Source organism: Cottoperca gobio, chromosome 16 (genome assembly GCF_900634415.1).
Source record: "Cottoperca gobio chromosome 16, fCotGob3.1, whole genome shotgun sequence".
NCBI classification, from domain to species: domain Eukaryota; kingdom Metazoa; phylum Chordata; class Actinopteri; order Perciformes; family Bovichtidae; genus Cottoperca; species Cottoperca gobio.
Genome location: NC_041370.1, coordinates 6,670,244 through 6,697,321, shown reverse-complemented (window position 1 = coordinate 6,697,321; position 27,078 = coordinate 6,670,244). Strand labels below are relative to the sequence as shown.

At 38.9% G+C, this 27,078-nt stretch overlaps 6 protein-coding genes and 1 long non-coding RNA gene across 17 annotated transcripts in view; 4 read left to right on the top strand and 3 right to left on the bottom strand.

Moving 5' to 3' along the window:
- The first annotated feature begins 671 nt into the window (after nt 1-671).
- Nucleotides 672-1,328, top strand: LOC115021814 (uncharacterized). Its single transcript, XR_003833757.1, has 2 exons — nt 672-709; nt 1,185-1,328. It is a non-coding gene; the product is annotated as an uncharacterized LOC115021814 (long non-coding RNA).
- LOC115021812 (uncharacterized) lies at nt 1,290-4,604 on the bottom strand. The gene is made up of 7 exons (XM_029452493.1): nt 4,320-4,604; nt 3,797-3,822; nt 3,325-3,690; nt 3,029-3,044; nt 2,875-2,980; nt 2,564-2,782; nt 1,290-1,905 (listed from the first exon to the last, which is right to left on the bottom strand). The coding sequence occupies exons 1-7, from the start codon at nt 4,576-4,578 to the stop codon at nt 1,884-1,886; spliced, it is 1,014 nt and encodes a 337-aa protein (XP_029308353.1). The 5' UTR covers nt 4,579-4,604; the 3' UTR covers nt 1,290-1,883.
- A 231-nt stretch (nt 4,605-4,835) lies between these two features.
- Nucleotides 4,836-8,932, top strand: pycard (PYD and CARD domain containing). 2 transcript variants are annotated; one of them, XM_029452495.1, is made up of 5 exons: nt 4,836-4,986; nt 6,094-6,352; nt 6,966-7,010; nt 7,798-7,845; nt 8,119-8,932. In XM_029452495.1, the coding sequence occupies exons 2-5, from the start codon at nt 6,100-6,102 to the stop codon at nt 8,379-8,381; spliced, it is 609 nt and encodes a 202-aa protein (XP_029308355.1). In that variant the 5' UTR covers nt 4,836-4,986; nt 6,094-6,099; the 3' UTR covers nt 8,382-8,932. The 2 variants fall into 2 exon arrangements, with proteins under 2 accessions (XP_029308355.1, XP_029308354.1); XM_029452494.1 differs by having other exon boundaries at nt 4,858-4,986; nt 5,980-6,352.
- Nucleotides 8,933-10,390: 1,458 nt separating this feature from the next.
- dnajc28 (DnaJ (Hsp40) homolog, subfamily C, member 28) lies at nt 10,391-13,101 on the top strand. 6 transcript variants are annotated; one of them, XM_029450832.1, is made up of 3 exons: nt 10,391-10,528; nt 10,688-10,743; nt 11,608-13,100. In XM_029450832.1, the coding sequence occupies exon 3, from the start codon at nt 11,621-11,623 to the stop codon at nt 12,803-12,805; it is 1,185 nt and encodes a 394-aa protein (XP_029306692.1). In that variant the 5' UTR covers nt 10,391-10,528; nt 10,688-10,743; nt 11,608-11,620; the 3' UTR covers nt 12,806-13,100. The 6 variants fall into 6 exon arrangements, with proteins under 6 accessions (XP_029306692.1, XP_029306691.1, XP_029306693.1 ...); XM_029450831.1 differs by having other exon boundaries at nt 10,688-10,752; XM_029450833.1 differs by having other exon boundaries at nt 10,394-10,489; nt 10,688-10,752.
- Nucleotides 13,102-13,137: 36 nt separating this feature from the next.
- On the bottom strand, nt 13,138-13,603 carry LOC115020832 (potassium voltage-gated channel subfamily E member 1-like). The gene has a single exon (XM_029450841.1). The coding sequence runs from the start codon at nt 13,589-13,591 to the stop codon at nt 13,169-13,171; it is 423 nt and encodes a 140-aa protein (XP_029306701.1). The 5' UTR covers nt 13,592-13,603; the 3' UTR covers nt 13,138-13,168.
- Nucleotides 13,604-15,107: 1,504 nt separating this feature from the next.
- LOC115020831 (sodium channel subunit beta-1) lies at nt 15,108-19,714 on the bottom strand. Of its 3 annotated transcripts, XM_029450838.1 has the most exons (7): nt 19,566-19,702; nt 19,401-19,462; nt 18,477-18,643; nt 17,592-17,826; nt 16,264-16,423; nt 15,940-15,987; nt 15,108-15,796 (listed from the first exon to the last, which is right to left on the bottom strand). In XM_029450838.1, the coding sequence occupies exons 2-6, from the start codon at nt 19,441-19,443 to the stop codon at nt 15,948-15,950; spliced, it is 645 nt and encodes a 214-aa protein (XP_029306698.1). In that variant the 5' UTR covers nt 19,444-19,462; nt 19,566-19,702; the 3' UTR covers nt 15,108-15,796; nt 15,940-15,947. The 3 variants fall into 3 exon arrangements, with proteins under 3 accessions (XP_029306698.1, XP_029306697.1, XP_029306700.1); XM_029450837.1 differs by having other exon boundaries at nt 19,401-19,714; XM_029450840.1 differs by lacking the exon at nt 19,401-19,462 and having other exon boundaries at nt 19,566-19,668.
- Nucleotides 19,715-23,885: 4,171 nt separating this feature from the next.
- Nucleotides 23,886-27,078, top strand: part of gramd1a (GRAM domain containing 1A) — a 28,998-nt gene continuing 25,805 nt past the window's right edge. For 2 of the 3 annotated variants that reach the window (XM_029450828.1, XM_029450827.1), the window contains exons 1-2: nt 24,432-24,545; nt 25,777-26,788. In XM_029450828.1, the coding sequence (XP_029306688.1) occupies nt 26,319-26,788 (470 nt within the window). In that variant the 5' untranslated portion in view covers nt 24,432-24,545; nt 25,777-26,318. Of the gene's footprint in view, nt 24,546-25,776; nt 26,789-27,078 lie in introns of all 3 variants that reach the window. The other variant, XM_029450829.1, reaches the window with a different exon arrangement.

Sequence of the window (27,078 nt, the reverse complement as noted above, 5' to 3'; positions counted from 1 at the left end):
GCACAAGTCCTGGTCTCAACGTTTACTGAGCCCGGAGCTCTCCATGTGGCTGTGGAGATACTGAGAGACAACAGCTGCAACGAGGCTGCAGAGGAACTCGGTCAGTATCTTACGGCTACATGATTTGATGCAGAATAAGAAAGAACAAACTGTATTTGGGTGCTTCGTTTTTACTTTCACTTTAGGTCAGTGTAGCATGATTTAAATTGTATTTTAATACTCAATGTGAGTAATGTACATTTCTTTTTTTTAATCATGTTTATTCTCCCATCATCCATTCATCTTAAAACTTTTTCTTTTAAATGCCGTTTTTTTTTACGTGTTCATCTGCGTTTTACTACAGCTGGTTATTGAATGGGCCCACGTAGTTCCTGATTCTCCACTTGTGAAATAATAGTTTCCTGGTAGTTATGCAATACTTGACTGCCTGCCAATTTTAAGTTCAATTGTCATCTCATGAATTATCATCACTAATGTTTACTATGCAGGAAATCTGTCGGTGCTATTAAACATTGTTTCTGTTATACAGTCAGAGCGACAGGACAATAGACATCTCGTAATTACGGTGAGTTGGTCTGTGAAGAATGTTTTTTGTATGCATGCACGGAAATTGTCAACATGTAAAGCTTTGTTACTATACAAATTACATCTTTTCTTAAATGTTTTACAGCTGCAAGACCCTCAGCAGGAGCCATAATGATGGGAGATGGTATGCATTGATGATTCTGAACATGTTTGACTGCCTGCATGCTGGGTGTTGGCTCATTCTAATCTAAAGAAAAAACATAGTTTATATCAAACGTTTCCATCTAAATTGAGATAACCACAATATAGAGGCAAACAACTGCTAATTTATCTTTATATTCATGTATATAACTGTTCATTTTGTCACTTTAAACTTCTTAAGAGCCATTGTTGATACTAGTCTGTGTTTTTCTTTCTGTTTTACCTGGATTCAAATTGCCTATAACATGCTCACGCGGGTCATAGGGAACGTTGCAGCGTGTAATCCATCGTATCTTTGTTACAATTTCTCAGGTTGAATGATCAGTTTTGACATCTTGAATAAGTTTCCCACAGCGACATTTTTGGATAAAGATTTTTGCTGTATAACCTGATATAAAACATGAACTATGAACTCGTGTTATTCATTAATGAGTCGATGTTGTTCTCTTTCTCCTCAGGGAAACACTCGATGTAGCGACGCATGTGTGCTCTCGTTGGATGAACTGCCCAGCAAGATTACTGTCTGCAGAAACCAACCTGAAAGAATGATCAATGCTTTGTGCTTTGTTTTCATAATAAAAAAGCATTTATTGGGTATAATATTCTGTGACTCACAGTATTTTAAAGCATAGGTATTCATCAATATTGTTCAATAAATTTGGTCATCATCAATCAATCAGGTCTTCATGTAGATGAAGGTCTCTAAGAACATTTAGCTGTGTCCGGGTTATAATGAGGCCCTGATACATTCATGTGTTTGACCTGTAAGTGCTCTTTAAACAAATGTCTTTATGACTGTTCATACCATTTAAACAACAATGCATTATGTAAATGTGACGGCATAAGAGTTGCTAAAGAGGGATTTATTAATCTTGATAAATACGGAATTAGTCAAGTCAATTTTATTCATTTAAGCCCAATGTTATAAATCTCAAATGTGCCTTAAGGGGCTTCAATCAGCATGAAACCCTGTCCTTAGACCCTTGATTCGTACTAGGAAAAAAATACCCCCCAAAAGTAATTAATGCGATATTCATACTGGGGAAACATCTTCATGGCTCCGTAATTGTTGTTGTCCCACGAGTATGTGAGTGCCGCAGGAGGACAGGCCACTGACTTCCAAAGAGAACAAGTGATGGTCACCGATGAGACGCCTTTTACAGCTTCCTCCTTTTGAACCTGGAGGGGAGGCAGAGAAAACTGGAGTGAGGCAGGCCAAGGCATGCGTCACCACATTAAGTGGCACTTTACCGAGAGTACACATTAAGTTCAAAGGGGATGACTCCTTGCCCCTCTTTCTTCTTTGTGACACCTTGTGAAGATGGCCTGGAAAATATATTAAAAGTAGGTCACAAAAAAGAAAAACACTCTCTTGCAAGTGCAACACTGAGCTTTGGTGCAGGGATATGGGGCCTAAAATAATCAGACATTTCAAACTACAAGCTATGGAGCAATTTATTGTATTCTGGGGGTTTATAGATTTGTCCCCATTGAATGGAGTAGATTGAATAGATAGATAGGGTATAGGTGTCTGCGTGACACAGTAATAAAAATGTAATTTGTTTATTCACTAAATCGTTGGAGTTCCCCTTTAAAAGAAGAAAATAGTGGGTAAATGTAGATCAGTGACTCGAAAATAAAAGCATTATTTGGGGAATGTTAGTACTTAATGTGAGATGGATTAGACCACAAGACAAAATGCCAAAGCAATTTAGGAGACACTAGAGTTACTTTAGCAAGTCTGCAGTAGATATTTACAATAAAACCTGCAGGACAAAGAGGTCTTTAACAACACATAGTGCGCTACATACAGAAATGGTAGTCAGTAAACACAGACCATGGGGCACTGGTTCGCTGGTCTCTGGTGCTTTGGACCCTTTTTCTTCTGGTATATGTCTTTCTGGCTGCTTGAGGGGTGAAGCTGTTTTTCGGCCTGTTGGTGCCAGCTGCAGCCGCAGCCCGTATTTCGTCACGCTTCAAAATGTATCGGACAGCAACTTCCATTTTGCTCCCTGGGTTGCATTTTGACTTCATTCTCCGGAGGTAGTTGACATAGCTGTGTAAAAAGGATGGAGTGGAAGCCTTTAATGTCTGCTAGCGTTACTAACACCAAGATCCACTGCAATTAACTAATGCATTCTAACACACCTGACGTCCTTCGACTCGTACAGCTCCTGCAGTGTCTCATCTTTGTACTTTCCAAAGCCAGCAAGGGCCTGTCCTTCTTGGTCTGACTGGAGGGATCTCTCATAGTCACGACGAATTTTGATTTCTTTCAAAACCTCAGGATAAGCATTCGCGTATTGGGTCAAGGAATCCTACATATGAAAATACATTTATGTTATTATTAAAGCTACATGGTTCATGTACAATGTAAATATTGATGTTTGGAGTGCTAGCTGTAGCCGCCATGTAAAGGTATATTGCATCTTTTATGTCTGAAAGATTTGAACTTCGGGGTGAAGGCACACTGAGTGCAGCTGTAGGATATCTGAAGAGGGACATATCGGCTTGGAGGAGAAGACCTTGAAACAAAAACATTTTGGGAGCTTGGTAATTCTACAGTGCGCACAGCATCACCCTTTTTCTTTGCAGTACCTTGTTGGTCATCAGCGAGTCCTGATGCATTGGGTCCCGTTCATCCTTCTGGTGGCTATTCACTAAGTAAGCAATGTAGCCCACATTATTCTCCAACAGCCATTGGAAGGTTTTACCTTTGTACTTGCCAAACTGAAGCTTATGCCTGCTCAGAACGAGACTCTCATTAGAAGGGTCCCCGCCCTCAGAGAGAACGAGGGCCTTCGCTTCCGCCTCCACCTCATCTGGAGTCTTCACCTTCACACGAGGACCTCGGGGCACATTAACTTTTAAGGGCAACTGGCCATCCGCATGGTTCAGAGCCTCCTGAGAGAGTTTTGTCTCCAACTCCCCGGTCGAGGTCCTCCGGAAGGTGGGGACACCTTTCTTTAAGAAGTGGAAGACAAATAGGAAACACGATTGTGAGTAACATTTTTAATGACCACAATGTTAAAGAGAATATTCGAATGTCATTGTGCGAAGTTGAACTTACATCCACACAGACTCTGGTTTTTGCATCTGTAGAGAGATTATATGATGGTTAAAGGTGGATATAAGATAGTTAGTATTAAATGTTTCCACTGTGCCACATACAGTGTGACATAGACCCCTCCGATCTCATACAGTCTCAAGAATACTCTGGTGTAGGGACTTCTCAGTTATATCAAGACACTGGAGACATTTAACTTTTCATTTTGAGGTTTAATCTTTAGGAATTTTATGTTTGACAATCCGTTTTTACTCGACTGGTGTTAAATGTTCCCTGTAAGATATTTTACAAGAGATGGAGCTCAAATCTTTTTGCTTTCAGTTCATTACAGGATTTTGAGTGTCTGTCTGTCTGTATGTATATATATATATATATATATATATATATATATATATATATATATATATATATATATATATATATATATATATATATTATATATTATATTTATATTTATATATATATATTTATATTTATATATATATATAATTTTAGTGTGAAGACAAAATCATCAGTGTTTACTCACGCAGTTTCTCTGCTTCGTCGTTGCAGTTCATCTGCTTCAGTATATCCACAACAACATCAGAGGCTTTGCGCTCGGTGAAGATTGAAACCAGAAGGTTTGTGATCTGCAATATACTTTTATTCTCCACATCACTGAGGCTGACCTCTTCTTTGCTGTCGTGCAGCTCGTGACAAAACGTAAGAAAGTCAGAGCCACACAGATCCTTCAGGCACTTCTTTATATCCTGTTTGATTGTTATGCGGGCCATTTTCCTCCGCATAGGCTACAGTATATCCGGAATGATGGCAACCCAGCTTTCGTGTTTCGCGCCAAAGAATTTAATTCGGATCCGCCTCCGATGACACATGGGTAACGTCATCCTTATTGTATACAGATTATATTACAAGACTATAAAAAAAGTGGAGCCTTCAGAGACAGTCGGAAATACTAACATTAATTGCGCGCTAAACCTCTCCCATTCATAACCTCGACTCTTGGCACTAAAAGCGCCAAAGATATCTCTCAGTACTCTCCGGTCACGACAGAGCAGCCTTTGGATCTGTCCACGTGTTGACGCAGTGTGCCAGCTGTGTGCTTTTAAACAGCTTGGATGGTTGTTTCTTTTCTTCCCGAGCCTTTCTAAACCAAAAACACGGGGACAAAAGTGTAAGGAATGGATTAAACATTTGTAAGTAGCCTATCTACCGCAGTAACCAAGTAGGTGCAACTACGTAGGCTACATACTCCGTTTTACTAGACTTCTAAAGTATTTTCTTTATTTGTTATTAGTATTGTTTTTACAATCAACAGTTGAAAAGATGTAGGCACTTGCAAACAGGAGGTTAAATGCGTCGGTCGAGGTCTTGGGCCCCTTCCTCAGGTGTTTCTCAGGTGTTCAGATATTCCAACCTTATATGTTAATTGTGGCAGTGTGAGTTAATATTTGTATTTCTTTCTTTAGTTAAAATAGTAAAGCAGAAAATGGAAACCTGCATCTCAGGCTTTCTTTGATGGTTTCCTGTATTGTATTTAGTGTGCAGGGTCAGGCAGTCTGTCTTTATCTCCAGTGTAATATATTTACACAAACATTGACACCTGTTGGTTTACAGTGAGTACGAATGCATATGGGTGTGCTGTTGGTTGTTGTTTCTCATGTCTGGGGGGGGGGGGGTCTTGGTCCGAGGGGGTGAGGGGCCTTTTGCATGTCTGTGTAATAAACTCATAATCCAAGACTATAACAAAGAAAATCCAGTGATGATAAACAATAGACTAATACCAAATCAAGCCCATTCTTGCAATGCAATACAATACGGTATATGTGCAGCATCTATTAGCTCAGTCAATCACAGAGAATGAATTGGCAACTATTAATCGTTCCAGTCATTATTTAAGCGAAACGACTTCAGCTTCTCAAACATAATGATTGGCGGCTTTTAATATTTTAGAGTAAATTGTCAGTCGGACAAAACAAACAAATGAAGACATCAGCGTGGGCTTTTTCCCCCCATAATTGTTTAAACATTTTAAATACTTAACGAACAGTGTCGCTACAGTAGGCTATGTAGACCTATGCCCATGTATATGTAGACATAATACATGTATACTGTATATGTATATATCAATAATATTCTATATGTATATTATCGATATTTCCATATTGATCATAACATTTTTCCGACAGTATCTGAAGGCAACACGTCTTCTGTTTAGATCTTGGCACCCGCTCGTTTTCAGGAAGTCTGTGCGTCTTTTTGAGCTGATCTTCAAAGAAGCCACTTTTTCCGATATTTCTTAGTGAACAATGGCTCCAAAACCCATACGAAGAGCTTTAAAAGACATGTTGGCGAACCTGTCAATGGAGGATTTTGAGGATTTCTGCCATGAGCTTGTTAACCGCAGAGGAGAGCAACAAGTCTCACTTAGCAGGGTGGAGGGGAAAAGCCGTTTAGACATCGTACAAGTCCTGGTCTCAACGTTTACTGAGTCCGGAGCTCTCCATGTGGCTGTGGAGATACTGAGAGAGAACAACTGCGGCGATGCTGTAGAGGAACTCCGTAAGTATCTTACTTGATATAACTATATCATGCTTTTTGAGAACATAACTAACTAGTCTGCAGAACAACACGGGCCTAATTCTTACCTTCACTTTCGAGCAGTGGCTCGCCCAACTTGCTCCATCTGCAGTCAGTTACCAGTGAATAGTAGTTTATCTTTATTTTTGTTATACTATGTAGCTCAGTGACAAATGATTTTTTAAAAAAGCTGGTAAATCTATCTTGATATAAAAGATTAAATGGCTTTTCATTTAGAATCACGAACATTTCATAAGCGAGTTAAAAATATACAGACTTACATAAAAACACCAGAGGATACAATAAAATAAAGTAAGTATAGTATATACAAGAGTGGTATGATAAAACCCAGCAACATATTAAATACTCATACATTTCCTGTATGTAGGAAGTTTTATATAGCAGTTTTATGTTCGGTAAAAATCTTTTTTTAAACTCTTTTAGTTTGTACAACATAAAGAAAAACAAAGTACACATGAGCATGTGACTATTGTTTTAAGATAGACTTGAACATTTTTCATAAAGCAAAGTAAGTAATCTCATGCACAAACCCAAACTCCCAGTATTTATAACGGTGTCTTTCTATTTCTTGCAGTTTCTTGCACGGGCGGACAGTCCTCAAAACCTGGTTCCAGCGAGAGTGAGTTACTTTGCTGTTTAAAAGAAAGAAAGAAGATGTTGTAGAAAATGAGTTGCATTGTTTGTGAACATTAAGACATATCCTTCTCTAACGTGCACTGTGCTCTTGGAGTTGCCACACAGTATTTCTAGCATTAAGATGTAAATGTTAAGATAAAAAACTGTGCTTTGACATTTGAACTTGTCAGTTAGCAAGTTCAACCAATACAATATGTTATGTAGCTATTATACAATATTAGACTAGAATAGAAGAAAACTTTATTTTCCACCAGAGTGAAACTTTGTCTTTAGTGCACTAAAACATAAAAGCCTTTAATGGATTAAAATGGAGAGATTTTGCAGGTTTGCAGTTCAGTTCTGGGAGAGACTAGTGATAGAAGAGTGAAGGGAACATTTTAATCAAAATGTATATCAGGATTACATTTCCTGTGACAAACTGCACCCTTGACATTTATGATGACACTGACATGACACTTGTGCTGTACAGTTACTAAAGGCACAAGATTTTATGCCGCATTCATTCACTAGAAATAGGAATTACCTCGGGTACGAGCTGGGTGGTTGTAACAGAACTGGGGAAGGTGGAAGGTATTTATGGTTTTGGTCTTTTATTTAGTTGCAATTAGAAAAGAATAGAATGTTTTAATCTGTTATTAAACTGGCAATACCTAATATTGATCCTATATTTTTACCATAAAAGATCTTGTTTGCTGTGTGTCTGGAAAAACAAGCATAAACACTAGACCATCATTAAGCAATTTACATTTTTTTCCCTAACTTTGTTTCAGCTGGAGCTACTGGTGTACAAACCAAGGCAGACAATGGCTGCACAGATGGTAAGATGTCTTCTCAGTTAATGTCTTGTTCTATGTTTGTGTTCAGTCATTGATCAGATCTGTCTACAAACCCAGAATAAAAACAATTCTGAATGACAGTGTGTACTCGTCCTTGGACCCACATGCCGTTGAAAACGTTTCAATTAATGCAAAACTCATACCTTTGAACTACCGAAATCACTCTCGCATAATATTACAGCCTTTTCTTAGAGATGTATCAAGTTGGCTTCATGTTATTGTCAAATCATTATTCATTATTCCCTCTTTCCTCAGGGGAGCACTTTGTGGACAAACATAGAACACAGCTGATCAACAGAGTGTGCAGCATTCCCGAAATTTTAGATGAGCTCCTCGAAAAAAAAGTAATCCAACCAGGGGATTATGAGGAAATCATGGCTCTCCCCACCTCTCAGGGTCAGATGAGGAAGCTCTACAGTGGTCCCCTGAATGCAGCTGGACTTGAGGGCAAAGACGTCTTCTACAAGATCCTTGAGAAAAAGCAGCCTTATCTCATGAATGAACTCAAGAAAAACTAGTGATTGTTAGACCAAACATACACTCTTGCCTGCACCAAAAATGTTTTTAAAACAATAACAATAGAGTAATACTTATGTAATGCTATGTCTCTCTGGGTGTTTTCTAAAAGTAATTGCTTCTGTGCTTCATGTTTAATCAGTGATCCTTAATTTGACTCTAAATGAGTCAACACTTATATGGTGTGTGGTGTCTTTTCTGCCCTCATCAGTGAGGCTCTTTTTAATGAAATACATTTTTTCCTGTAAGGCTAAAACCGGATTCAGCAAATGTGTATCTGACAATCATGTAAGAAATGAATGAGGGTTCTCACCAGACATGTAACTGCAAATGGATAGTCTGTTTTTAACCTAATTATTTGATGTATATTAAAACAATCATGAATGATTATCCATAAGTGTGGCATGTAAAAAAGATTTAAGCTTTGATTTATGCCAAATATGCTAAAACATTGTTTTATCATTTAATTCTACCAAATGAGAGTATGTTTACTTTTGGAGGGTCATCTATTTTGTAATTTTATATACATTTTAAATAAAATCTTCTGATTATGTGTGGTTTTACATTTTGAGTGTCTTAAAAGTCAAAGCAAATGTAATGGCTTAATAGAGTTTAAAGTATGTGCTCGTCTTTTCCCCCCAGGTGTTAAATACATACTTTTATTTATGTCTGATTGTTCAGTAATCAACTATTTAATTGTTTTATGATTGTATTGAAAGCTTTTCCTTCTCCTACATTTGGATGAAGCACTGCTGCAGGTGAGGAGCATGTAAACACTTTGTGATCTTTCCTCTTATCTGCCTGACAGCAAACATTACTGAGGGGTTCTTCTGTCTCTGACAATGTGCAGTACAGTGGACATTGGTTTGAGGAGTAAAGATCTAAAGATAGTCTGATATTACAACGTGTGTATTTATTGATTACACCTGATACCTGGTATAAAAAGAAATACATAAAAAGCGGTGTATGCTGCTGGAGCAGAGTGATATGTGATATATGCCACACTGATAAAAAGGTCCTCATTCAAAGTATGTCACACCTTTGCCAGGTAATGTTCTCGGACGTTTATATGCATGATCGCATTCTACTAATAACCATGCTAACATTATATAAGTATCGTTTAGTTATTTGGCTTTACATTTCTGTCATCGATTAGTCACACTGGTGTTAGACGAGAGACACGTAACGTTATAACATCCTTTATTTACGGTGCTATGTTGTGCATTATTGTTTATAAATAAAATATTAATGTATGATAAATATGCATCACTGGACGTGACTAGTGTTGGGTTTTGAGACCCAAAGGGCGCTGAGATAGTCTTTCAATTGAATCCAGTAAACTTCTAGTTGATCAAGATACTTATTTATTTAAAGTGATGATGACAGCAATGTCAAAAAATACCCTCAGCCGAGGACACTTTCACACACCAAGTCCACAGTCCGAATCAATAAAGAGCCAGTTAGCTGTCTGTTGGTACAAGTGAAAGTGTTACAAAAACATCATAAACATTTTGCTATATTCTCTACAGAAGGGTGTCGTCGTCCCTCATTGGTCCATGTTGGCGCGGTTATGCCCCTTGGTGGGCCGTCTTGTAGGTGGCGAGATGGAGGTGGACCTGAAACTCTTTGAAGAGAACCTACAGTGCTTCATTCATAACTAATATAGTGCTCATTATACATTTGTGCAGAAATACATGTTGTGCAATAATACATTTTGATTGAGGTGGACGAGTACATGTGATAATCATTAAATGTGACACAATACAATCAGGAGTTTATTTACTTCTCACTAGTGTGACAGTGTGACAGTGGTATAGTACTTTTAAGCGGCACCTGTCGTTAGGAAACTGTATTTGGCGGTGGATCACCATCAGCCACGCTTCTACCCCTCTCGTCTCGTGCCGTTTCCGGGTTGGGGGCAGAGTTACCAGACGGACGACAGAGGGCGGTAATACAACACAACGGCAGAGAAATGCGATAAGAAGTAGTAGAAGAAGAAGGTCGAGTGCGTAAAAAGAAGTAGCAGAAGAAGAAGAAGGTTCAGTATGTAACAACATAAGGAGCCACCTTCACCCAGACCGGTGATGCCTTTCTGTAGAGGTTTAAAGTTGTAGGTCATAAACATTTAACGTTCGTCCATTAATATACCGTAAGAATGCGTATTACTGTACATTTTTTAGTGTTTGATTCGCGTTAAATATCTTGTTCTGGATTATTTTTGCTAATCTCTTTTTAATGGTAGCGTTACATAACTAGCAGTGAATAAGGCTTCAATTTTAATCTCATTTTTGTTGTTGTCATTTGACAGTTATTGATGTGGATTTGTGGGTCCTGATGACCAACGTGCAATATCGCTCAAAACAGGCATGTACTGTAAGTCATTATATTTAGCTTCAGCTCGCATGACACTACTACACAACTGTCTGATCTTAACTGAAAAAGTCTTAACAAAAGTCTTAGCTTTGATTATGATAACGAAGGAAAGGGTTACCACCACCATCATTTAGTGTTTAAATAAAGTCAGAAGGAAAAATATTTGAAAGAAGAAGAAAAAAGGTTTATTTTGCAAATATATGATCACATACAGCGAAGGGGTCTGCGAGTCCCCAACAAATGAGGACACAAAGTCAACAAAACACAAGGGTTACATGAGACATATCATTTTAAAATTTGGTAAATATTTATCGAAATGTAGGCTACTACCAAATTTTATGAATGTGCTAAAAATAAGGAAATTCACTAACATGACAAGTGAAGAACATTGAGTTACCCTCAATCAATCAATCTTTCTTTATTGCCCCCAATTTGGTTTACAGATAGATGACACAATTAACACCAAACCAAAGCAAAAATAAGAGATAAAATGTAAATCCACAAGTAAACCCCACTAAACCAGATTCTAAAACATCCAAAGACTGAAACATTCTTCAGTATTGTAAAGAAACTGTATAATGAGAGAGAAACAGGCTTACTGCAACACACACAAAAGATGATTTTGTCCTTTTGGTGTATCCATCTGCAATCTTAAAGTGACAACTAGTCATGGCGAGATGAAGCTTCATAAAGCATTAAAACTTTCCGGCAAATTGCTTCCTGACAAAAAGATTGACTTTGTTATTTCCGTAAGATATCTCCTACCTGACAGAATCATCTACCTTTCTGTAAAGATCATTTATATGACTGGTTGTTGTTTTTTTTGTAACTTTTTTCCCTTTTTCAAATCCGCAGGAGTGTGCCAGAGATGAGTTGCACTTTCCACCTCCTGGTTTCCCGCAGCGGCTTCTATCATGGCCGTGTTCTGCTTGTCTTGTCTCGACAGCCCCTGGCGCTCAGAGCACTCAGCTCCATGCACAAGATCAGCTGCAGCCTGCGAGAGAGCTACAGGCTCCTGCAACTGACTGACGAGGGACACAGCAGTCCTGGTCAAGTGAAAGAGGCCTACTTGCGACTAGCCAAGCTCTACCACCCGGACTCTGGCGCTCCGACTGCAGATGCAATGCTTTTTTCTCGGGTTGAGGAGGCCTACCGTGCTGTTCTGGTACACCAGAGCAAGAACAAGCAACCCGATGGAGGGAAGGAAATGGAAGATGAGGATAAGCCCAGAGGTAAAGCACTTCCACACAGACAGTACCTCAGCTACGAGGGTGCGGGTTCAGGCACACCCAGCCAGCGTGAGCGTCAGTATCAACAGAATCGCGTTGACCGGGCATCCGAGCAGGTTTTGGACTACCGGCAGAGGGAGCACGAGAGGGCAGCCGCTGCAGAGGGGGCGCTGGTGGAACGGGACATTCGTCAGCGCAGCCGAAAGATCAAGATCACCCAGAGTGTGGAACGGCTTGTGGAGGACCTTATTCAGGAGTCCATGGCGCGAGGAGACTTCAGGAACCTCAGTGGAGCTGGAAAGCCCCTCAATAAGTTTGAGTACAATCCATTCGCCGATCCTATGACCCACAACCTCAACCGCATCCTCATAGACAATGGTTACCAGCCACCCTGGGTCATCATACAACGCGACATCCGAGAGACCACTGCTCAGATCCGAAATAGGTTATTGGAGGGGAGAGCCAGGCTCGGTGACCCCATGACCCCCATAGAGCAGAGCCAATGGGAGCAGCTGTGTGCATCCGTAGAGGAGGAGTTGGTGAAACTTAACAAGACGGTGGACTACAACAACCTCATCGTACCGATGCTCGGCATGCAAATGGTTCACTTTAGTTTGTCACGAGAGATGGACCGCGCCGTGAAAGGAGCCGAACAACACAGACTGGACCAGCAGAGAGCGAGAGAGAAGGAGGGAGAGGAGAGAGAGAAGGAGAGAGAGAGGAGCAAGGAAGAGAACAAAAGAGCCAACGCAGTAACTAAGCCTAAAAACACCAAACAAGGCCTGATTTCTTGGATGAAGAATTTGCTCAGATTAAAACACTAAAACTCTGATTTTAACTGAACAGAAACATTATTTGAGACCAGTTGTTTATTTATTTATTAGTTTTCATTAAAACCAACTATTACAGTCCATGGGGTAAATGCGGGATTGTCTTCAGGTGCTCGTGAAGAAGCAGCAAGGAGCAGTCGTGGTTGCGTGACTGTAAAATGTGAGAAACTGCACGTGTTGATAACAGACTACAACATGAGGCAAACGTATAAAACATGTTGTTTCTATGAAATTACTCATCTGAAAATACAAACCCAACACTGTATGTTTTGGTTGCTATGTGACATTAAAAGTTAAGGTAATTAAAAAATCCAGTGTTACAGAGTTTTAAATGTTTGAATAGCTGAATGTCTCGTTCTAGTTTGGCAGCTGCTCCAGTGTTGCAGGGTTGCAGATGACGACGGGCTCCTTGCTGCTGGCTCCGTTTCCTGCATCTACCCTGTGCAGCGCCTGAGCGACGGCTCTGGACGGGGTCATCACCTTGGTCCAGTCGTGGGCAATGTATTGGTGGTACGGATCATCAGAGCTCTCCAGCTTCTTGGAGCGAATGTAGCTGAGCATAATGCCGAATGTGAAGAAGCTGAACATGCCAACCACCAACAGGATGTACATCATGCCCTCAGACTGAGCGTTGGCCCTGACTCCAGCCACGTGGTGGGCAGCCTGCTGGGTAGTGTAGTTCTGAGGTATCTGTGGAGACAGTATACCCGTGCTGTTGAGGCACTGCTGCAAGAATGAGAGCAGGAGCGACTGCAGCTCAGTGGTGTTGATGTGTGACATGTCTGACCTCTGCTGGACGCTCGGCAAACTGCAACTGAGGAGGAAGAGGAGGCAGTAAGAAAAAGATTAATCACCCCCTGCTACAGAAATGATACTTTATTCCACTATTGTATCATTTGTAGTATTCCTCCTTTTTTATTATACAACACCTCTACAGGCAAATAAGAAAAGCCTGATTTCTGACGACTACATTCACAAGTTGCTAAGATATTCGACATGTTTTCCCCTTGATAGAATTAGTGCATGTTAAGGCATTAGAAAAAAAGATGGAGGAGCTAAGTGAGAGGCATAATAAGCAAGACTGAGACTATCTCAGAGTGGGACAAAATGACCTCTACCTCCAAAGTGATTTTAAAATAAAAACCCATTTATCCGGAATTTATAAATGTGTATTAAGTGAATCTTTAATATGTTAAAGTTACACATTGGAAATATATTCTCTGATTCCTACACAACAAACCCGCGTTTAAGATACTGGATCCAAACCTACTCAGGGTTAGTAAGGAGAGTGAAGGTGAAGCGATATAGAAATCGATTCCTACAGGTTAGGTGTGCCTCATTATTCTCGCTTCGTTAATTAGAAAGAAAAGCCTACCTTTTAATGATCTGGAATAAGTTCCTGCTGGCATCAGCAGACATCGATCATTTCAAGTCTTATCATATCTCCAGTGGGACTAGAAGCAGCTGGTCTCAAACTACACGTCGAATAGAAGCTACATCCTCCCTTGTCTTGGTCATTATGTGGCCCTCCTTCGTGCTCGTTGTTTTATGCAGAAGAGATATGCAGCATGTTCAACTTGTCAACACGTTTAATGAAACGAGGAGGTCACAGGGCAAGGTCAAAAGCTCAGTATAGTGAGGCAGTGGTGTAGCATGAATTAAACCACTATCCTCTACTGGTGACTGTAGATGAGCATGTTTGGAGTGAGGATACTGTCTTTACATCAGATCACATTCAAGCAGTGTTGATTTGGGAAGATGTCACGATGATCATTGGAAAAATATATAAGTGGCTTTAATATATTTATATTACGACTGCATGTGAAAAATAATTTTGTGCCACAACCAATCAGGAAAACAACAAATATTAAGATTTGCTAAGAGATACAGTCTCAAGACTGGTGTTTGAACCCAGTTTGTGAACAGTGTGTGTGGTTGTATTGTCTAATTTATCAAAAACAATCTCTAATGTCGCATTTTGCAGTTGGGAGGTTTCAGGCTGCAGCAGGAGAACAAAGCTGCTTTCAGACCGGAGGTAGTGTGGACAGCACAGTCTGCAGCACAGCTCAGACTAGATTGAATTACAACACAATCACCTCCAAATGTCCTCCACTGGTGTGTGTGTGTGTGTGTGTGTGTGTGTGTGTGTGTGTGTGTGTGTGTGTGTGTGTGTGTGTGTGTGTGTGTGTGTGTGTGTGTGTGTGAGAGAGAGATTTAGGATAGAGATTTATGCAGATGAATATTTGTGGACTCATATTCTGTAGTTGGGATTGGCAGGCACAGCAGAGTCCAGAGATCAATGTTGGCAAAGTATATTTTTGAAAAGACACATTACACAGAATTTGCACAATAAACAGGCAACATCCAGAAACCGTGTATAGTTCTTCAACAGTCGATCATTGTCAAAGTTAAGACCTCATCATTAGTTTCAGTTAGTTAGTTTAAGTCTTTGCCAACACAGCAAGGGCATCAAGCTAAATTATTTATAAAAACATTTATTTTATTCAAGTTAATTTACAAACTTGGACGGATAGAAAAGGACAAACGCCTCGTTTTAGATTTACTTTAACAGCGTTCTTGCCTGTTGACACCAGCGTGTGCTTAACAGTGAGCGAGTATCATGATTCACTTTCACGTTACAATCTCAAGATATAAAGACTTCTTAGATACCTAAGGTCACATTAATGACAACTCTCCTTTGGTATCATTAAGACACGACATTAATTATAATTCAACACTGAGAGGCCTCTTTTTCTTCCTTGTAATGTAAATATAGCAAAATCATTGCAAAGATGGATTTTTCTTTTGGTATTTCTGCTCCTGTTGTGTCGTCAAAAAAGATGCAAAACTCACACAGGTTGCATTTAAATAACTGGGCATCGAGCAAGGCGTTCGAAATCAACCTCTTATGAAGTAATTATGTCATTTTTAGCCGACTCGTGGTACAGTAATGAAGCTTGACTCTTGCAGAGATGATCTTTTTACCTGGTGGATACAAAATGAAAAAATAAAATTGAAATAAAAAGCCAGTTTAAGAGAAAGACAGTCTTTCATATGATTGCATTTTTCTAAATCAGATGTTGTGCAAGCCAGTAAATCTTTATAATGATGAAAGATAACTAACTCACTGGTGAAGTTACTCTATCTGCACCCCGTCACTGTTGTCTTTTGACAGCCTGGAAATAAACGAGAGAAGGTAAAGTATGTGAGAAACAGCAGGGAGAAAGTTACAATTATTTAAACCTCATACATAAATGGTCAAACTATTTTATATATATATATATATATATATATATATATATATATATATATATATATATACATATAGTATACTGTATTAAAATGTATGGCATTATTTAAGAGCCACGACCCAGTGTATTGGTTAAAGGCTTAAATATTCATCTGAAATGAGTCACCTAAGTAATACATCACATACAAGACAAATGACTCACTGTGCCTGAGCCTTGAGAGCTTTATTGGCATCCCGAACTTCATACTCCTCTGAAATCTTCTTGTAACAGTAAACCAGAACCCCGATGAGCCACAGCTGCAGAACCACGATCAGCACGTACATCATGATCTCTGAGATCACCGACGTCAGCTCCCGATTGGCTGAGAAAGAGAAACCAACAATGCAGCGTTACAGATGTGTCTGCAGGTTTAAGACTGCGTCTTCTGTGCAGGCTCATAAACATTTGAAGATAAAAGTAAAAACCTTTTTCTTCATTCATGACAATGCATATGCCACATCTCTCTCCTCTCTCTCAGTATATATATCTATATCTATAGATATTATATTATATATTATATATTATATAATATAAAATATATATCTATATATAATAGATAGATATAGATAGAATAAGAAAGGATATATAATCTATATATATTATATACTATATCTAATATATAAATAAATATATAATATATACTATATATATATATATATATATAATATATACCTATATAATATATATATATATATATATATCATATATAACTATATCCTATATATATATTATATATATAAATACATCTATAATATATCTATTATATATATTATATCTAAATACATATATACTATATATATATATATAAATATAAATACATATATAATATATATATAAAAAATACATATATATATATAAATTAATATTTTTACCCAAATACAAATGTCAGAAAACCTTTCACAAACCTATCAGTGAGCTGATACGCTATGTCCATGTTTTATTTCAGTCTGGACCACCACTTTGTATCAGACTGAAATATCACAACCACTATTAGAGGGATTGCCACGACATTTTGTGCAGATATCCATTGTAATAAATATTGATTTTGGTGATCCTGTGAGTTTTCCTTTGCTGCCATCGGTAGGACAAAATGTTCTCTTATCCATTGAAATATCTTAATATCTAGAAGACGGATTCGCAAAAAGTTTGGTTTTCATGTTCCCCAGAGGATGAATCCTACAGACTCATTAATACAATACAAGTTGGAGCCGATGTTACAACAGTTAAAAGCTGCTTACACATTGATCTGTATTAAGAATCAAATAATGTCATACATCAGTCACAGGGGCAATATCTTCTGCAGAATTAGTAGGCTACTTTCATGTTTTGCATAATAAGTCTGTACTTTTAAAGGATTTTAAATAAAGGACTCTTACTTGTAACAGAGTATTTTTTACATCGCTGCTAGAACTTTTACTTAAGTGAAGGATCTGAATACTTCCTCTACCACTGCTGACAGCCAGCCTTTTCACAGATACACCCCAGCTTACCTACAGCCACCACGTTGAGCTCCACGTCCTTCTCCACGGTGACGTGCTCGTTATACAGCGACAGGAAGAGGGTGCGGAGGATTGTGCAGCGGTACATCCCTGTCTCATTGAAGGTGACGTTATGAATGTAAATGGCTCCTATTTGGATATCTTTGTTTTTCGTCCCACGCCACTCCAGACGTTGGCTGAAATCTTGATGGAGGATGTTGGCACTGGGGTGGTCATAGTGGAAAATCTGAGAATAGGAAAGAAATGGGAATTTTCTGGATATTCTTGTAATCCAAGCATGTATAGAGCATAGAAGTCTTGCTCAAACTATACTATACACACTACTATAACTTATTTTTATAAACTGCAACAATATACATTTACTTCTTAGTAGTTTCAACTGATGGACAGTGTCCCTCTAAAACAGCAGCATTACTACAAATATTGAATTCATGTGTGATAACATGGTTAAAGATCTACTTTAGTTCAATGTAAAAGCTCATTTAAAATAAACAAATGTATGGACATAAATATATATATATATATAAAAAAAAATATATATATATTTATTTATTTATTTAGACAACTGTATATGTAGCCTAAATAAAAAAACTGCATAAATCTTGTCCAAAAATGTCCAGTTAACAGCTTTCCAGTTTCCAAAGTTCATGGAAAGCGGACAAAATGCAAATGCAGAGAAGAACACAACTAACTGAACTAGTACTTGAAAAGGTAATTTAAACAATAGGCCTAGTAAAATGTACTTTCATCTTTGGTAATAATACTTCACGGCACAGTGTCAGAGTTGCTCAAGTCTCCTCGACAAAAAAAAGAGATCCCTTTTCATTCACAAACGGCACTTTTATCAGTTCCTTTTAAAGACTTTGGTGAACGCACATGTCTGAACTCCACCTCTCCCTGCGGTTTGAAGTGCCAGTCTACAGTGGCTCGGGCAGACACCTCCTCTCTTTTCTTGCAGGAGATGCAGCCCAGCAGGAATCCTTCTCCTGCCACGGCTTCAGTCATGGAGTCCACCTCCGCGCAGCCACCGTGGCACTGAAACACTAAAGAGGGAGAAGAAGAAGAAAAGCAAGAAACAGAAGTGGAAAAAGTATTTTAAAACCAGCACAGTGAAAGGAGACAATGATGCAAGAGGGGAGAGAAAGAACTTGCATGCAAGTTAACTTTTCATTCATCATTTAGACTTTATCTCACTTGATAGGACAATCTGGTATAGCTGTATAAAAACTGATGCTGCAACGCATGTATGTTTGAAACATAATGTACGTCTGCAAGATGTTTTCAGGCAAGTTTATTTGTGTAGCATCTTTCAAAAACAAAGCAAAGTGCTTCATACAAGGCCTACAAAGGCATTGAGACACAATATAAAAGAAACAAAGCAATATAAAAAGGATACATAGGATTTAATAATGAAATAGATAAAACTAAAACATTAAACAGGAGAATAAAAATGACAGTCCACTGAGAGATTTGGCAGAATAGTTACATTTAATTTAATAAATTAAATACAGTAGTTTTATAGACGGTTTATCAGCCACAAATATAAAAGATATTTTCACGATTCATTTAAAGTAAAGTACACGGGTTGAGATTGAATCAATCGTGTTTTAATTAAAAAGCACTTATCACATCGTCTATTGATGGCCTCTTACAATTTAGATCCTTTTTTATTTTTAAGATTCTTTTTTTATGAGAACGCTCCGAGGACCCTGAAAAGAAAATTCACTTTAACACATGCAACTTCAACCACCAATAGTTTCTCCGAGCTTAAGGTAAGGACGTAAATGATTTTGGACTTACCGAAAAGATTGAAGACAACTAAAAGACACAAGTGGCATATCATTTTTGCTGGAGCGACTTAGCTGTTGAACAACAATATTGAAATATCTGCGGCGATTAAGATTTCATTTCTGTCATAATGCCTCTTGATCCCTGATTAGTTCCACAGTTTTCATGACAGTTCACCATTTAATCCAGAGTGTCAGTCCATGAGTCCAAGAATCGTGTATTTCCCAAAGGCCTCAGAAACACAGAAAATGTTCACTAATCAAAAAGTGTCCGTGTTTCTTCCCAGTAGTCTTAAGACTCCCCTGCAGTCTCGTGTGACTTTAGACGAGCTATATTAAGAGCGTGTGAATCCGGGAGAGGTGGACGTTGTGAGTGTTGAAAGCCAGCAGGAAACCTGAGATGATGAGACTTATTTCATAACTACAGCGCGGCCGTCTGACACCAGACTACAGGCAAGTTTCTTCTCATTTATAGATTCACAAAGGAAAGTTTTCTCAAACCAGGAAAGTTTCCAATGTCCTAAAGATTTTCTTTGTTTTTCTATGAATATTTAAGTTATTAGTGAGGAGCTTAAAATGCTATGAAGGCTTTGCTTATTGCATTTGCTTATCTTTAATGTTATACTTTCCAACATGTATTCATGCTGTTCTATGTAGTGGCTTTAATATTCATTCTTTAATAAAAAAAAGAGGCAGCAGGGCAGGCATGCAAAATCATCTCTCACATGTTTTGTTAAACAAATCCTTTCAGAGAAACACACGCTTAAAGTGCAGCAAACAACTTTCCAGAGCTTAAAGGGATAGATATACAAACATACCTTTAAATGCAATATGGTACTTTATTTTTATAGTACTCTGTTCTCCGATCCCTTTCCACAGGTCAGAGGTCACGGTTGGCTTCAGAACCTTGCAGCTGGCAGGGATTCAGTTCTTTGCTCAAGGACACTTCGGCAGAGAAGCGTTTGCTCCATGTGTTGAATGTTAAGTCACTAAAAGCTCCTCTTTTGTCTTTCAGGTACAGCTAATCACCCTAATACTTAGGTGCTATTTAAGTTTCATTAGTTTATTGTAGGTATTTTTACGAGCCGCAATGTTGTTTTCAACTTTTGAGTCTGTGTGTGTCATCATGGCAGTTTATTTCTATATATGTGTGTGTGTGTGTGTGTGTGTGTGTGTGTGTGTTGTGTGTGTGTGTGTGTGTGTGTGTGTGTGTGTGTGTACTGTAGTTATTTTTACGAGCCGCAATGTTGTTTTCAACTTTTGAGTCTGTGTGTGTCATCATGGCAGTTTATTTCTATATATGTGTGTGTGAGTGTGTGTGTGTGTGTGTGTGTGTGTGTGTGTGTATACTGTAGTTATTTTTATGTGACGCAACGTTGTTTTTAACTTTTGAGTCTGTGTGTGTCATCATGGCAGTTTATTTTTATTTTTGTGTGTACAGTGTGTGTGTGTGTGTGTGTGTGTATGTGTGTGTGTCTCTTTGTCTGTTCAGTATATGTATATATATCTTTCTCTATGAGTCAGTGTCTTCTTTTAATGTTCTTCTAAAAACGTAATTTTATTGGAACGCTTGTCCTGATTTTAACTGAGTTGCCATTTTATTGGTTTTTAATTTCTATATTATTTATAATTTCTATTTAATTAATAATTTATCATTATTTGGCTTCCTGTAAAACACTTTGTGCTTTGATGAGTGCTATATAAATAAAGTGTATTTTCATGTACTGTAATAACGTGTGATCCAAAGTGATAAGTATAAATAAATAGTACTCATTTCCTCTTGAAGGAAAGATTTGTATGTTTGATTGTTTACTAGCTTATATGTTATATTATATTTAACCCTTCTGGCTTGTGGTATTATGTATTGATGAATTTGCCACACCACTTTTCTTTGCTGTTTAGGAACAATCCAAGGAGTTGAATGATGATAAACATGTCTTAGCTCGTTTCAAATCTTCATAAAGCGTATCTGTTCATCTTCTCTTTCTTTTCAAAATGTGATTGCGATATGGAAGATTGACTAACTCTTTCCATCGTTGCTTTCTGACAACCAATAAGTACTCTCTATTTTCCTCTTAGAGTGCTGCTGCAAACTATATTAATTAATTATATCAATAAATAATTTACTTAATCGTTTCACTGCTTCTGGTTCAGTTACTAAACCATAAAAGGTATCATCTTCAAACTACATAGCTTCTCTTCTTATCAGTTTTGATATCTGACAGTCAGTCAATGCCAGTTGGGCATTCAGCAAAACAAGGCCACTGAAGTCGAGGCTGACAAAACAGACATTGACTGAAGGCCTCAACTTGCGTGTTGAAAGATATTGACGTGGGCGATACAATCAGTGTGTTGACTGAGAATGAGTGGTTTTTCTTTTTTCTAGGAATGCCTCGTCACATGTTAAACATGTCCCGCTCTGAGGCCGTACATGCATAAAAAATAAAAGGACATAATATGAGATGTGTTTCTGGCAGCCAGGCGGTGTGTTTATGTATTTTGGCTGGAGGTCAGGGATGTTGTCATGTGATGTAACCAGATGACACGGTGAGGCACTTGATAAGGGTCCTTGCCTCTTTTAACCTTGTGGTAGCCTGTGAATGATAATGACAATAAAAATCAGCCAGAGCCATCTTAAAAACGACACATGTGACCAAGAGAGGGAGAGAGAAAGACCTTGGGTGGGCACATACACGAGGGGGGGAATCTTCAAGGAAATATTGACATATGAGAAACCCTGCGTGTGTTTGTATTGTTTATATGGGGGGGTGAGCTGTACCTTTGTGACCCTACACACGCACACACACAGTGAGTGACACACCTCCTTTCTGGTGATGTTTTTTTTATTTTTAGCACAGATCGAGTTTCCAGTCCCCCGGTTCAGCAGCCTGAGGTGCTCAGCAACACAACTCTCTATCCTGGAGCGGTTTCTTGACCGCTTGGCTGCATATATAGCACAGATGTTGGCTCTCTGTTTTAAAACGGAACCGGTGAAGTGTTAATTCCAGGAGGCAGTCACAGGGAGGGAAAAGACAGAGGATGCCTGGCAAATCTAAGGAGAATTTAAAACTGCAAAGTCATTGGGATGCTCTGCCATCGATTTGAAAGGATACAGAAGAAACTGCTGGTTGAAAATCAAAACTGAAAGGCAGGTAAAGGCACATACATTAGAATAAAATATGTGAATAATTTTTAGGGTATATGCTGTTAAATACTGTATATTCCCCTTGAAAAGATAACTCAGACTTTGTTTCTATCAGGGTTGTATATTTCTTCTATTCTATGGGTTCTAAAGTTTAATGTGTGAGCATTTCTGCCATAATGTGTATGTTTTTTGGAATACACAGACTGGAACATGCAAAGAGTTTGAACATGATGGGATGTGGGGATTAGACTTGAAACAAAGTTGAAGTAGAACTTCCTGTGCAGTACACTAAAATGGTTGTGTTTTTTAAAATCCACAAGAGCTGAAAGGATTAGTCAATTAATCAATTAGCTAATCAACATAAATCTAAGACGCAATTGTTTTGATTATTAATTATTTAAGTGCTTTTTTAGACAACAATACCAAACATGTGCTTGTTGCAGACTCTCAGTTGTGATGCTTTGTTGCATTTCTTTCTCTTATGTGATAAACAGAATATATTTGTATTTATATGTTTTTGATTATTAGGAAGAATTACAGATATTTTCTCAATTAATCTGTAAAATTCTCTGTATAATCTATTAAACCCATGTGTGTCTGTTAAAATCTCAAAATGCATGCATCATTTTAACTTTAAGAGTCTTGTCATTGCTTTTTCTTTTGTTTCCAGCTTCAGACAAGGTGACTTGACCTGTTTACTGTATGTGTACAGGAGGAGAGGATATCCAATCTCCTACAGGCTGCATCCTACTTATACTAGTATGAAGCGATGCTGCTGTAGGAGGCGAGGGGTGAGATGAATTTGCCTATATGCCATGCACACTATGCCACACTGTCTTTTTGTTGCTGCTAAAAAAAAAAGATATATTATTAATTACTTCAATTTCTGCTTAATAAGGACCCACAATCTTCATATACAGTTGTATAGCAATTGTGTGAGGTAAAGGATGAAGGTTACACATAATGACTGCACATAACAGTGTTAGACACTAGAGGTCGCAATGTTTCTATCCATTAATTTCAGTCTCATAACAGCTCCCTTCAAATTAACTCTGAAATTATACTTAATCTGTGGATTAGCCTTGTGCTTGTTGTTTATAGTGTACTGAGAAAACCTGTTGTGGTGACTTCATGTTTATGTGGCAAACATCCGATTACTGAAACTTCGTTTGTTTCTCCTCACAATAAAACAACCTAACTGTAACAACAATCCCAGTTCTTGCATGTAACGTGGTCGAGCTGTTTTAATTTAATTAAATGATTATAGTTGATGTTTGTGTTGTGATGTAAACACTCGTCTTCTTGTCTCGCCACATCCTCTGGACTGTTATTTTCCCGGGCTGTACCACAAAGTTTGTCAGAGGGGTGTTCGTCTTGTTTCGCTGGTGGTTTTGTACCTTTGATAACATAATAATGATTTGATTTTATAATTTATAGAATGTAGATATGAAAAAAGGTTGATGACTTTATGTTTTATTAAAGATACGTAGCAAGGATAATTATTTTCTCGAAGAGACTTCTTGTATCGCCCCACGTACTAAGTTAATCAGTCGACAGACAGCCGTTCCTTTTCACTTTTCGACAAAAAAGCTTTTGTCTGTTACTTTAAAACCAAATTAGTACGCTTCTAATGCTAAGCTAACTTTGGTCGTTAGCTTTACATTTGGTTTGACAATAGTGTTTTATACCGAGTGTTTTAAAGTGAAAATGGAAGAAGTCGGCGTAGAACTTTATGTGCTGGAAGTTAAAGCCTGATTGCCAGATAGTCATCTTTTTGTGAGCTGTCGGCCTTCAGAGCTCGGGGTTAACGTTAGCTACATTCGGCTATGTTTAGCGTTAGCTGGCTTAAAGCTAACTGTTAGCTACAGCCGGCAGATGCTTCTTCACGTAACTAAGTATGTTGATGTGTTCCTGCGAAAAAGTGGATTTTAACATTACTTCCCGCACCGTCGCTCGGCTTGTTTTCGAAGCCGAGCAAGATAACAGAAACGGAGGAAATTCATCCAATGGGAGGTAGGAGTTCAAAGTTTCCCAGGCTAGAAAGTTTTATTCTGTGTCATATTATTAAACCCCGATTTTGTTTCTGCAAACCTTTTGTCCTTGGGTGTTTGAATGCACATATGTTGTCATGCCAGCAGATATCAGTTGCTGGCAGTGTTTCATCAACAATAATGAGTGCAACAATATGCGAGTACTGAATTTGAAATTGCAGGAGCAGCTGTTTCTGAAAACTTGTTTCGCACTGCAGAAACGTGTATTTGCATGTTTGTGCTGTAGTGTTCCGCGTCTGAAATGGCTTGTTGACTGTGGGTGATGTGCGATAATAGCTTGACGTGGCTTGTGCTTTATGGCAAAAAGATCAGGCTTTTCTGGACCAAGGAGTGAAGGCTATACAGGGATTATGGTGGATTACTCTGGACAAACAAGTCTGTGCCAAGATTGGTCTTGTTCAAACAGATCACAGCAAATGCTATCAGACGTGCTTGGGCCCTTGCCTTGGAAGTGTCTGCTTTGAAGGCAAACAATGGAGTGACACACACACAACCCTTCCCTGTTGGAGGACACATCTGCAGTATGTTTTCATGTTATGACCTTGATAGCCTATAGTGGCAATTAGACTTTGTTAGTCGCGGTTTTAAACTATGTATTTAAAAAGAAAAGGTGTTCTCGAGATCTGCTAAGGTGTCTTGACAGTTGCTGTGTGAGATTGTGTGTTTGGAAATTCTGGCTTTTAGGTAGAGCACCTGTTTTTTGCCCAGTGACTGATCTGTATGGGCTTTCCTTGTGACACATGGGGGTTAACGTTTCTTTTGGTTTCTGTTACTGTCCACTGATAATGAATGCACAGTGACAGGTGTCAGTCAGTCCCATGTTATCCCAGTTTGGGCTATTTCTGAGTTACTTGAAGGGAGAAATTGAGCATGAAATATGCAGCTAAAGTAATGATCAAAGGCAAAACAGCACAAGTAACATAAACTACCTCACCACAAATAGATCCTATTGATCGGCCCTCTAACGGGAAAGTATTCCATTGCAAATCATCATCATCATATGATACCTCATATTCCCAGAACTGGCAGAGCAGACAGTATCAAAGACCAGACAGAAATAGCTCTAATCTCGCAGTCATTTGTTTCAGTGAGAAACTTTAACGATTTATATTTCGAGATACATTCTTTTAAAGTGGTAGTCAGATGTAGGCCAGCCTTTTGAATGCAAAGTTTCTGCTCTTGTCACTCCTCAGGTAGCTACTTCCAGACACAAATCTCTCTTTCTCTGAGCAAATGCAAGCTTGAAGTCTGCCAAACAAGGGAGGAGAGCGAAAGAGTACTGCAGAAAGAGTGACACCGGACAGTGCGAGAGATGCAGACGAGGAAGGGTTAAAGCTCATAACCACAGAAAAGGAATAATAAAGCATTTAGTTACTCTTTACCAACATACAGATTGGACAACTGGAAATGGATTGCCTAATGAACACACAAGCCTGTGAAGTTATTTGACAGACTTCCACCAGTTTCCTGTTGCATTGTTTTTGTCTGTGAAGAAACCGCTTCAACTCTGTTGACTAAGAACAGTTACTTGCCTGATATGAAGACACGTCTTTAAGTTTACAGGAAATAGTTAGTGTTACCTAATGTGTCAGAGTTGATTTCCCCGGAGGGAGTGTTTCTAAAATATATCAAACGCAAGAATGACGAGACCATCTCGGCTCTTCGTGGGTCTAAACTTTAAAGATGCAACAAGCCAGTGTTGGTGCCCTTGACTTGATTGAAAGAGACAATTAAGATGACTATGTCCTCTCCCGTGGGACTAGAAGGCATCACTCTGGCTCAGCCCATTCCCGTCCCAACGCTGACTATCCTGCCGCCATCCTCAGATACAGAGTCCTGGTCTCGCTCACCTAGCCCGAGACCATCACGTTCTAGCCGCTATGGTCGATCCCACCGCAGCAGGACCAGAACCAAGAAGCGAAATGAGGAAGAGCAAGGCTGCACTCCTAAGCGACAATGGGGTAAAACAGCGCAAATTATAATGAAGGAGACTGCGGAGAAGGGCACCATTCAACATCGGAGTCCCTCGCCCTCCTCCTCTGTGGCCACTCAGATGGAGGGGGAAGAGCAAGGTCAGGATATCCCTTCACAGGACCTTCTCCTGCCTCCGTCTCGCACCTGGTCTCGTAGTCCCTCTCCTAGCCGGCGCTCCCGTTGGTCCTTCAGGAGCCTGCTCAGTAGAGACTCTGATTGGGAGGGCTGCAGGTTAGTGTGCTGGATTCATCCCAAATAACCAGCCAGTGATTTAAAGAAATTATAATGAAAGAATGCAGAATTCGTCTACTCCCTCATGAGGCCCAAACTTGAATGTTTTTTTCCCCTTCATTCATTCAGTTGACGCTTCTCTGAGGATGGGTTCACTTATCTAACAGCAGCACATAAGGTTCAGTGGATTATAAACAAGCAACCACACTGTCAGCACTGTCTTTGACTATCTCATGGGTATTCTACGCTTGTCTCTGTAAAACCTCAGACAATTTGCATGCAGGCCTTCT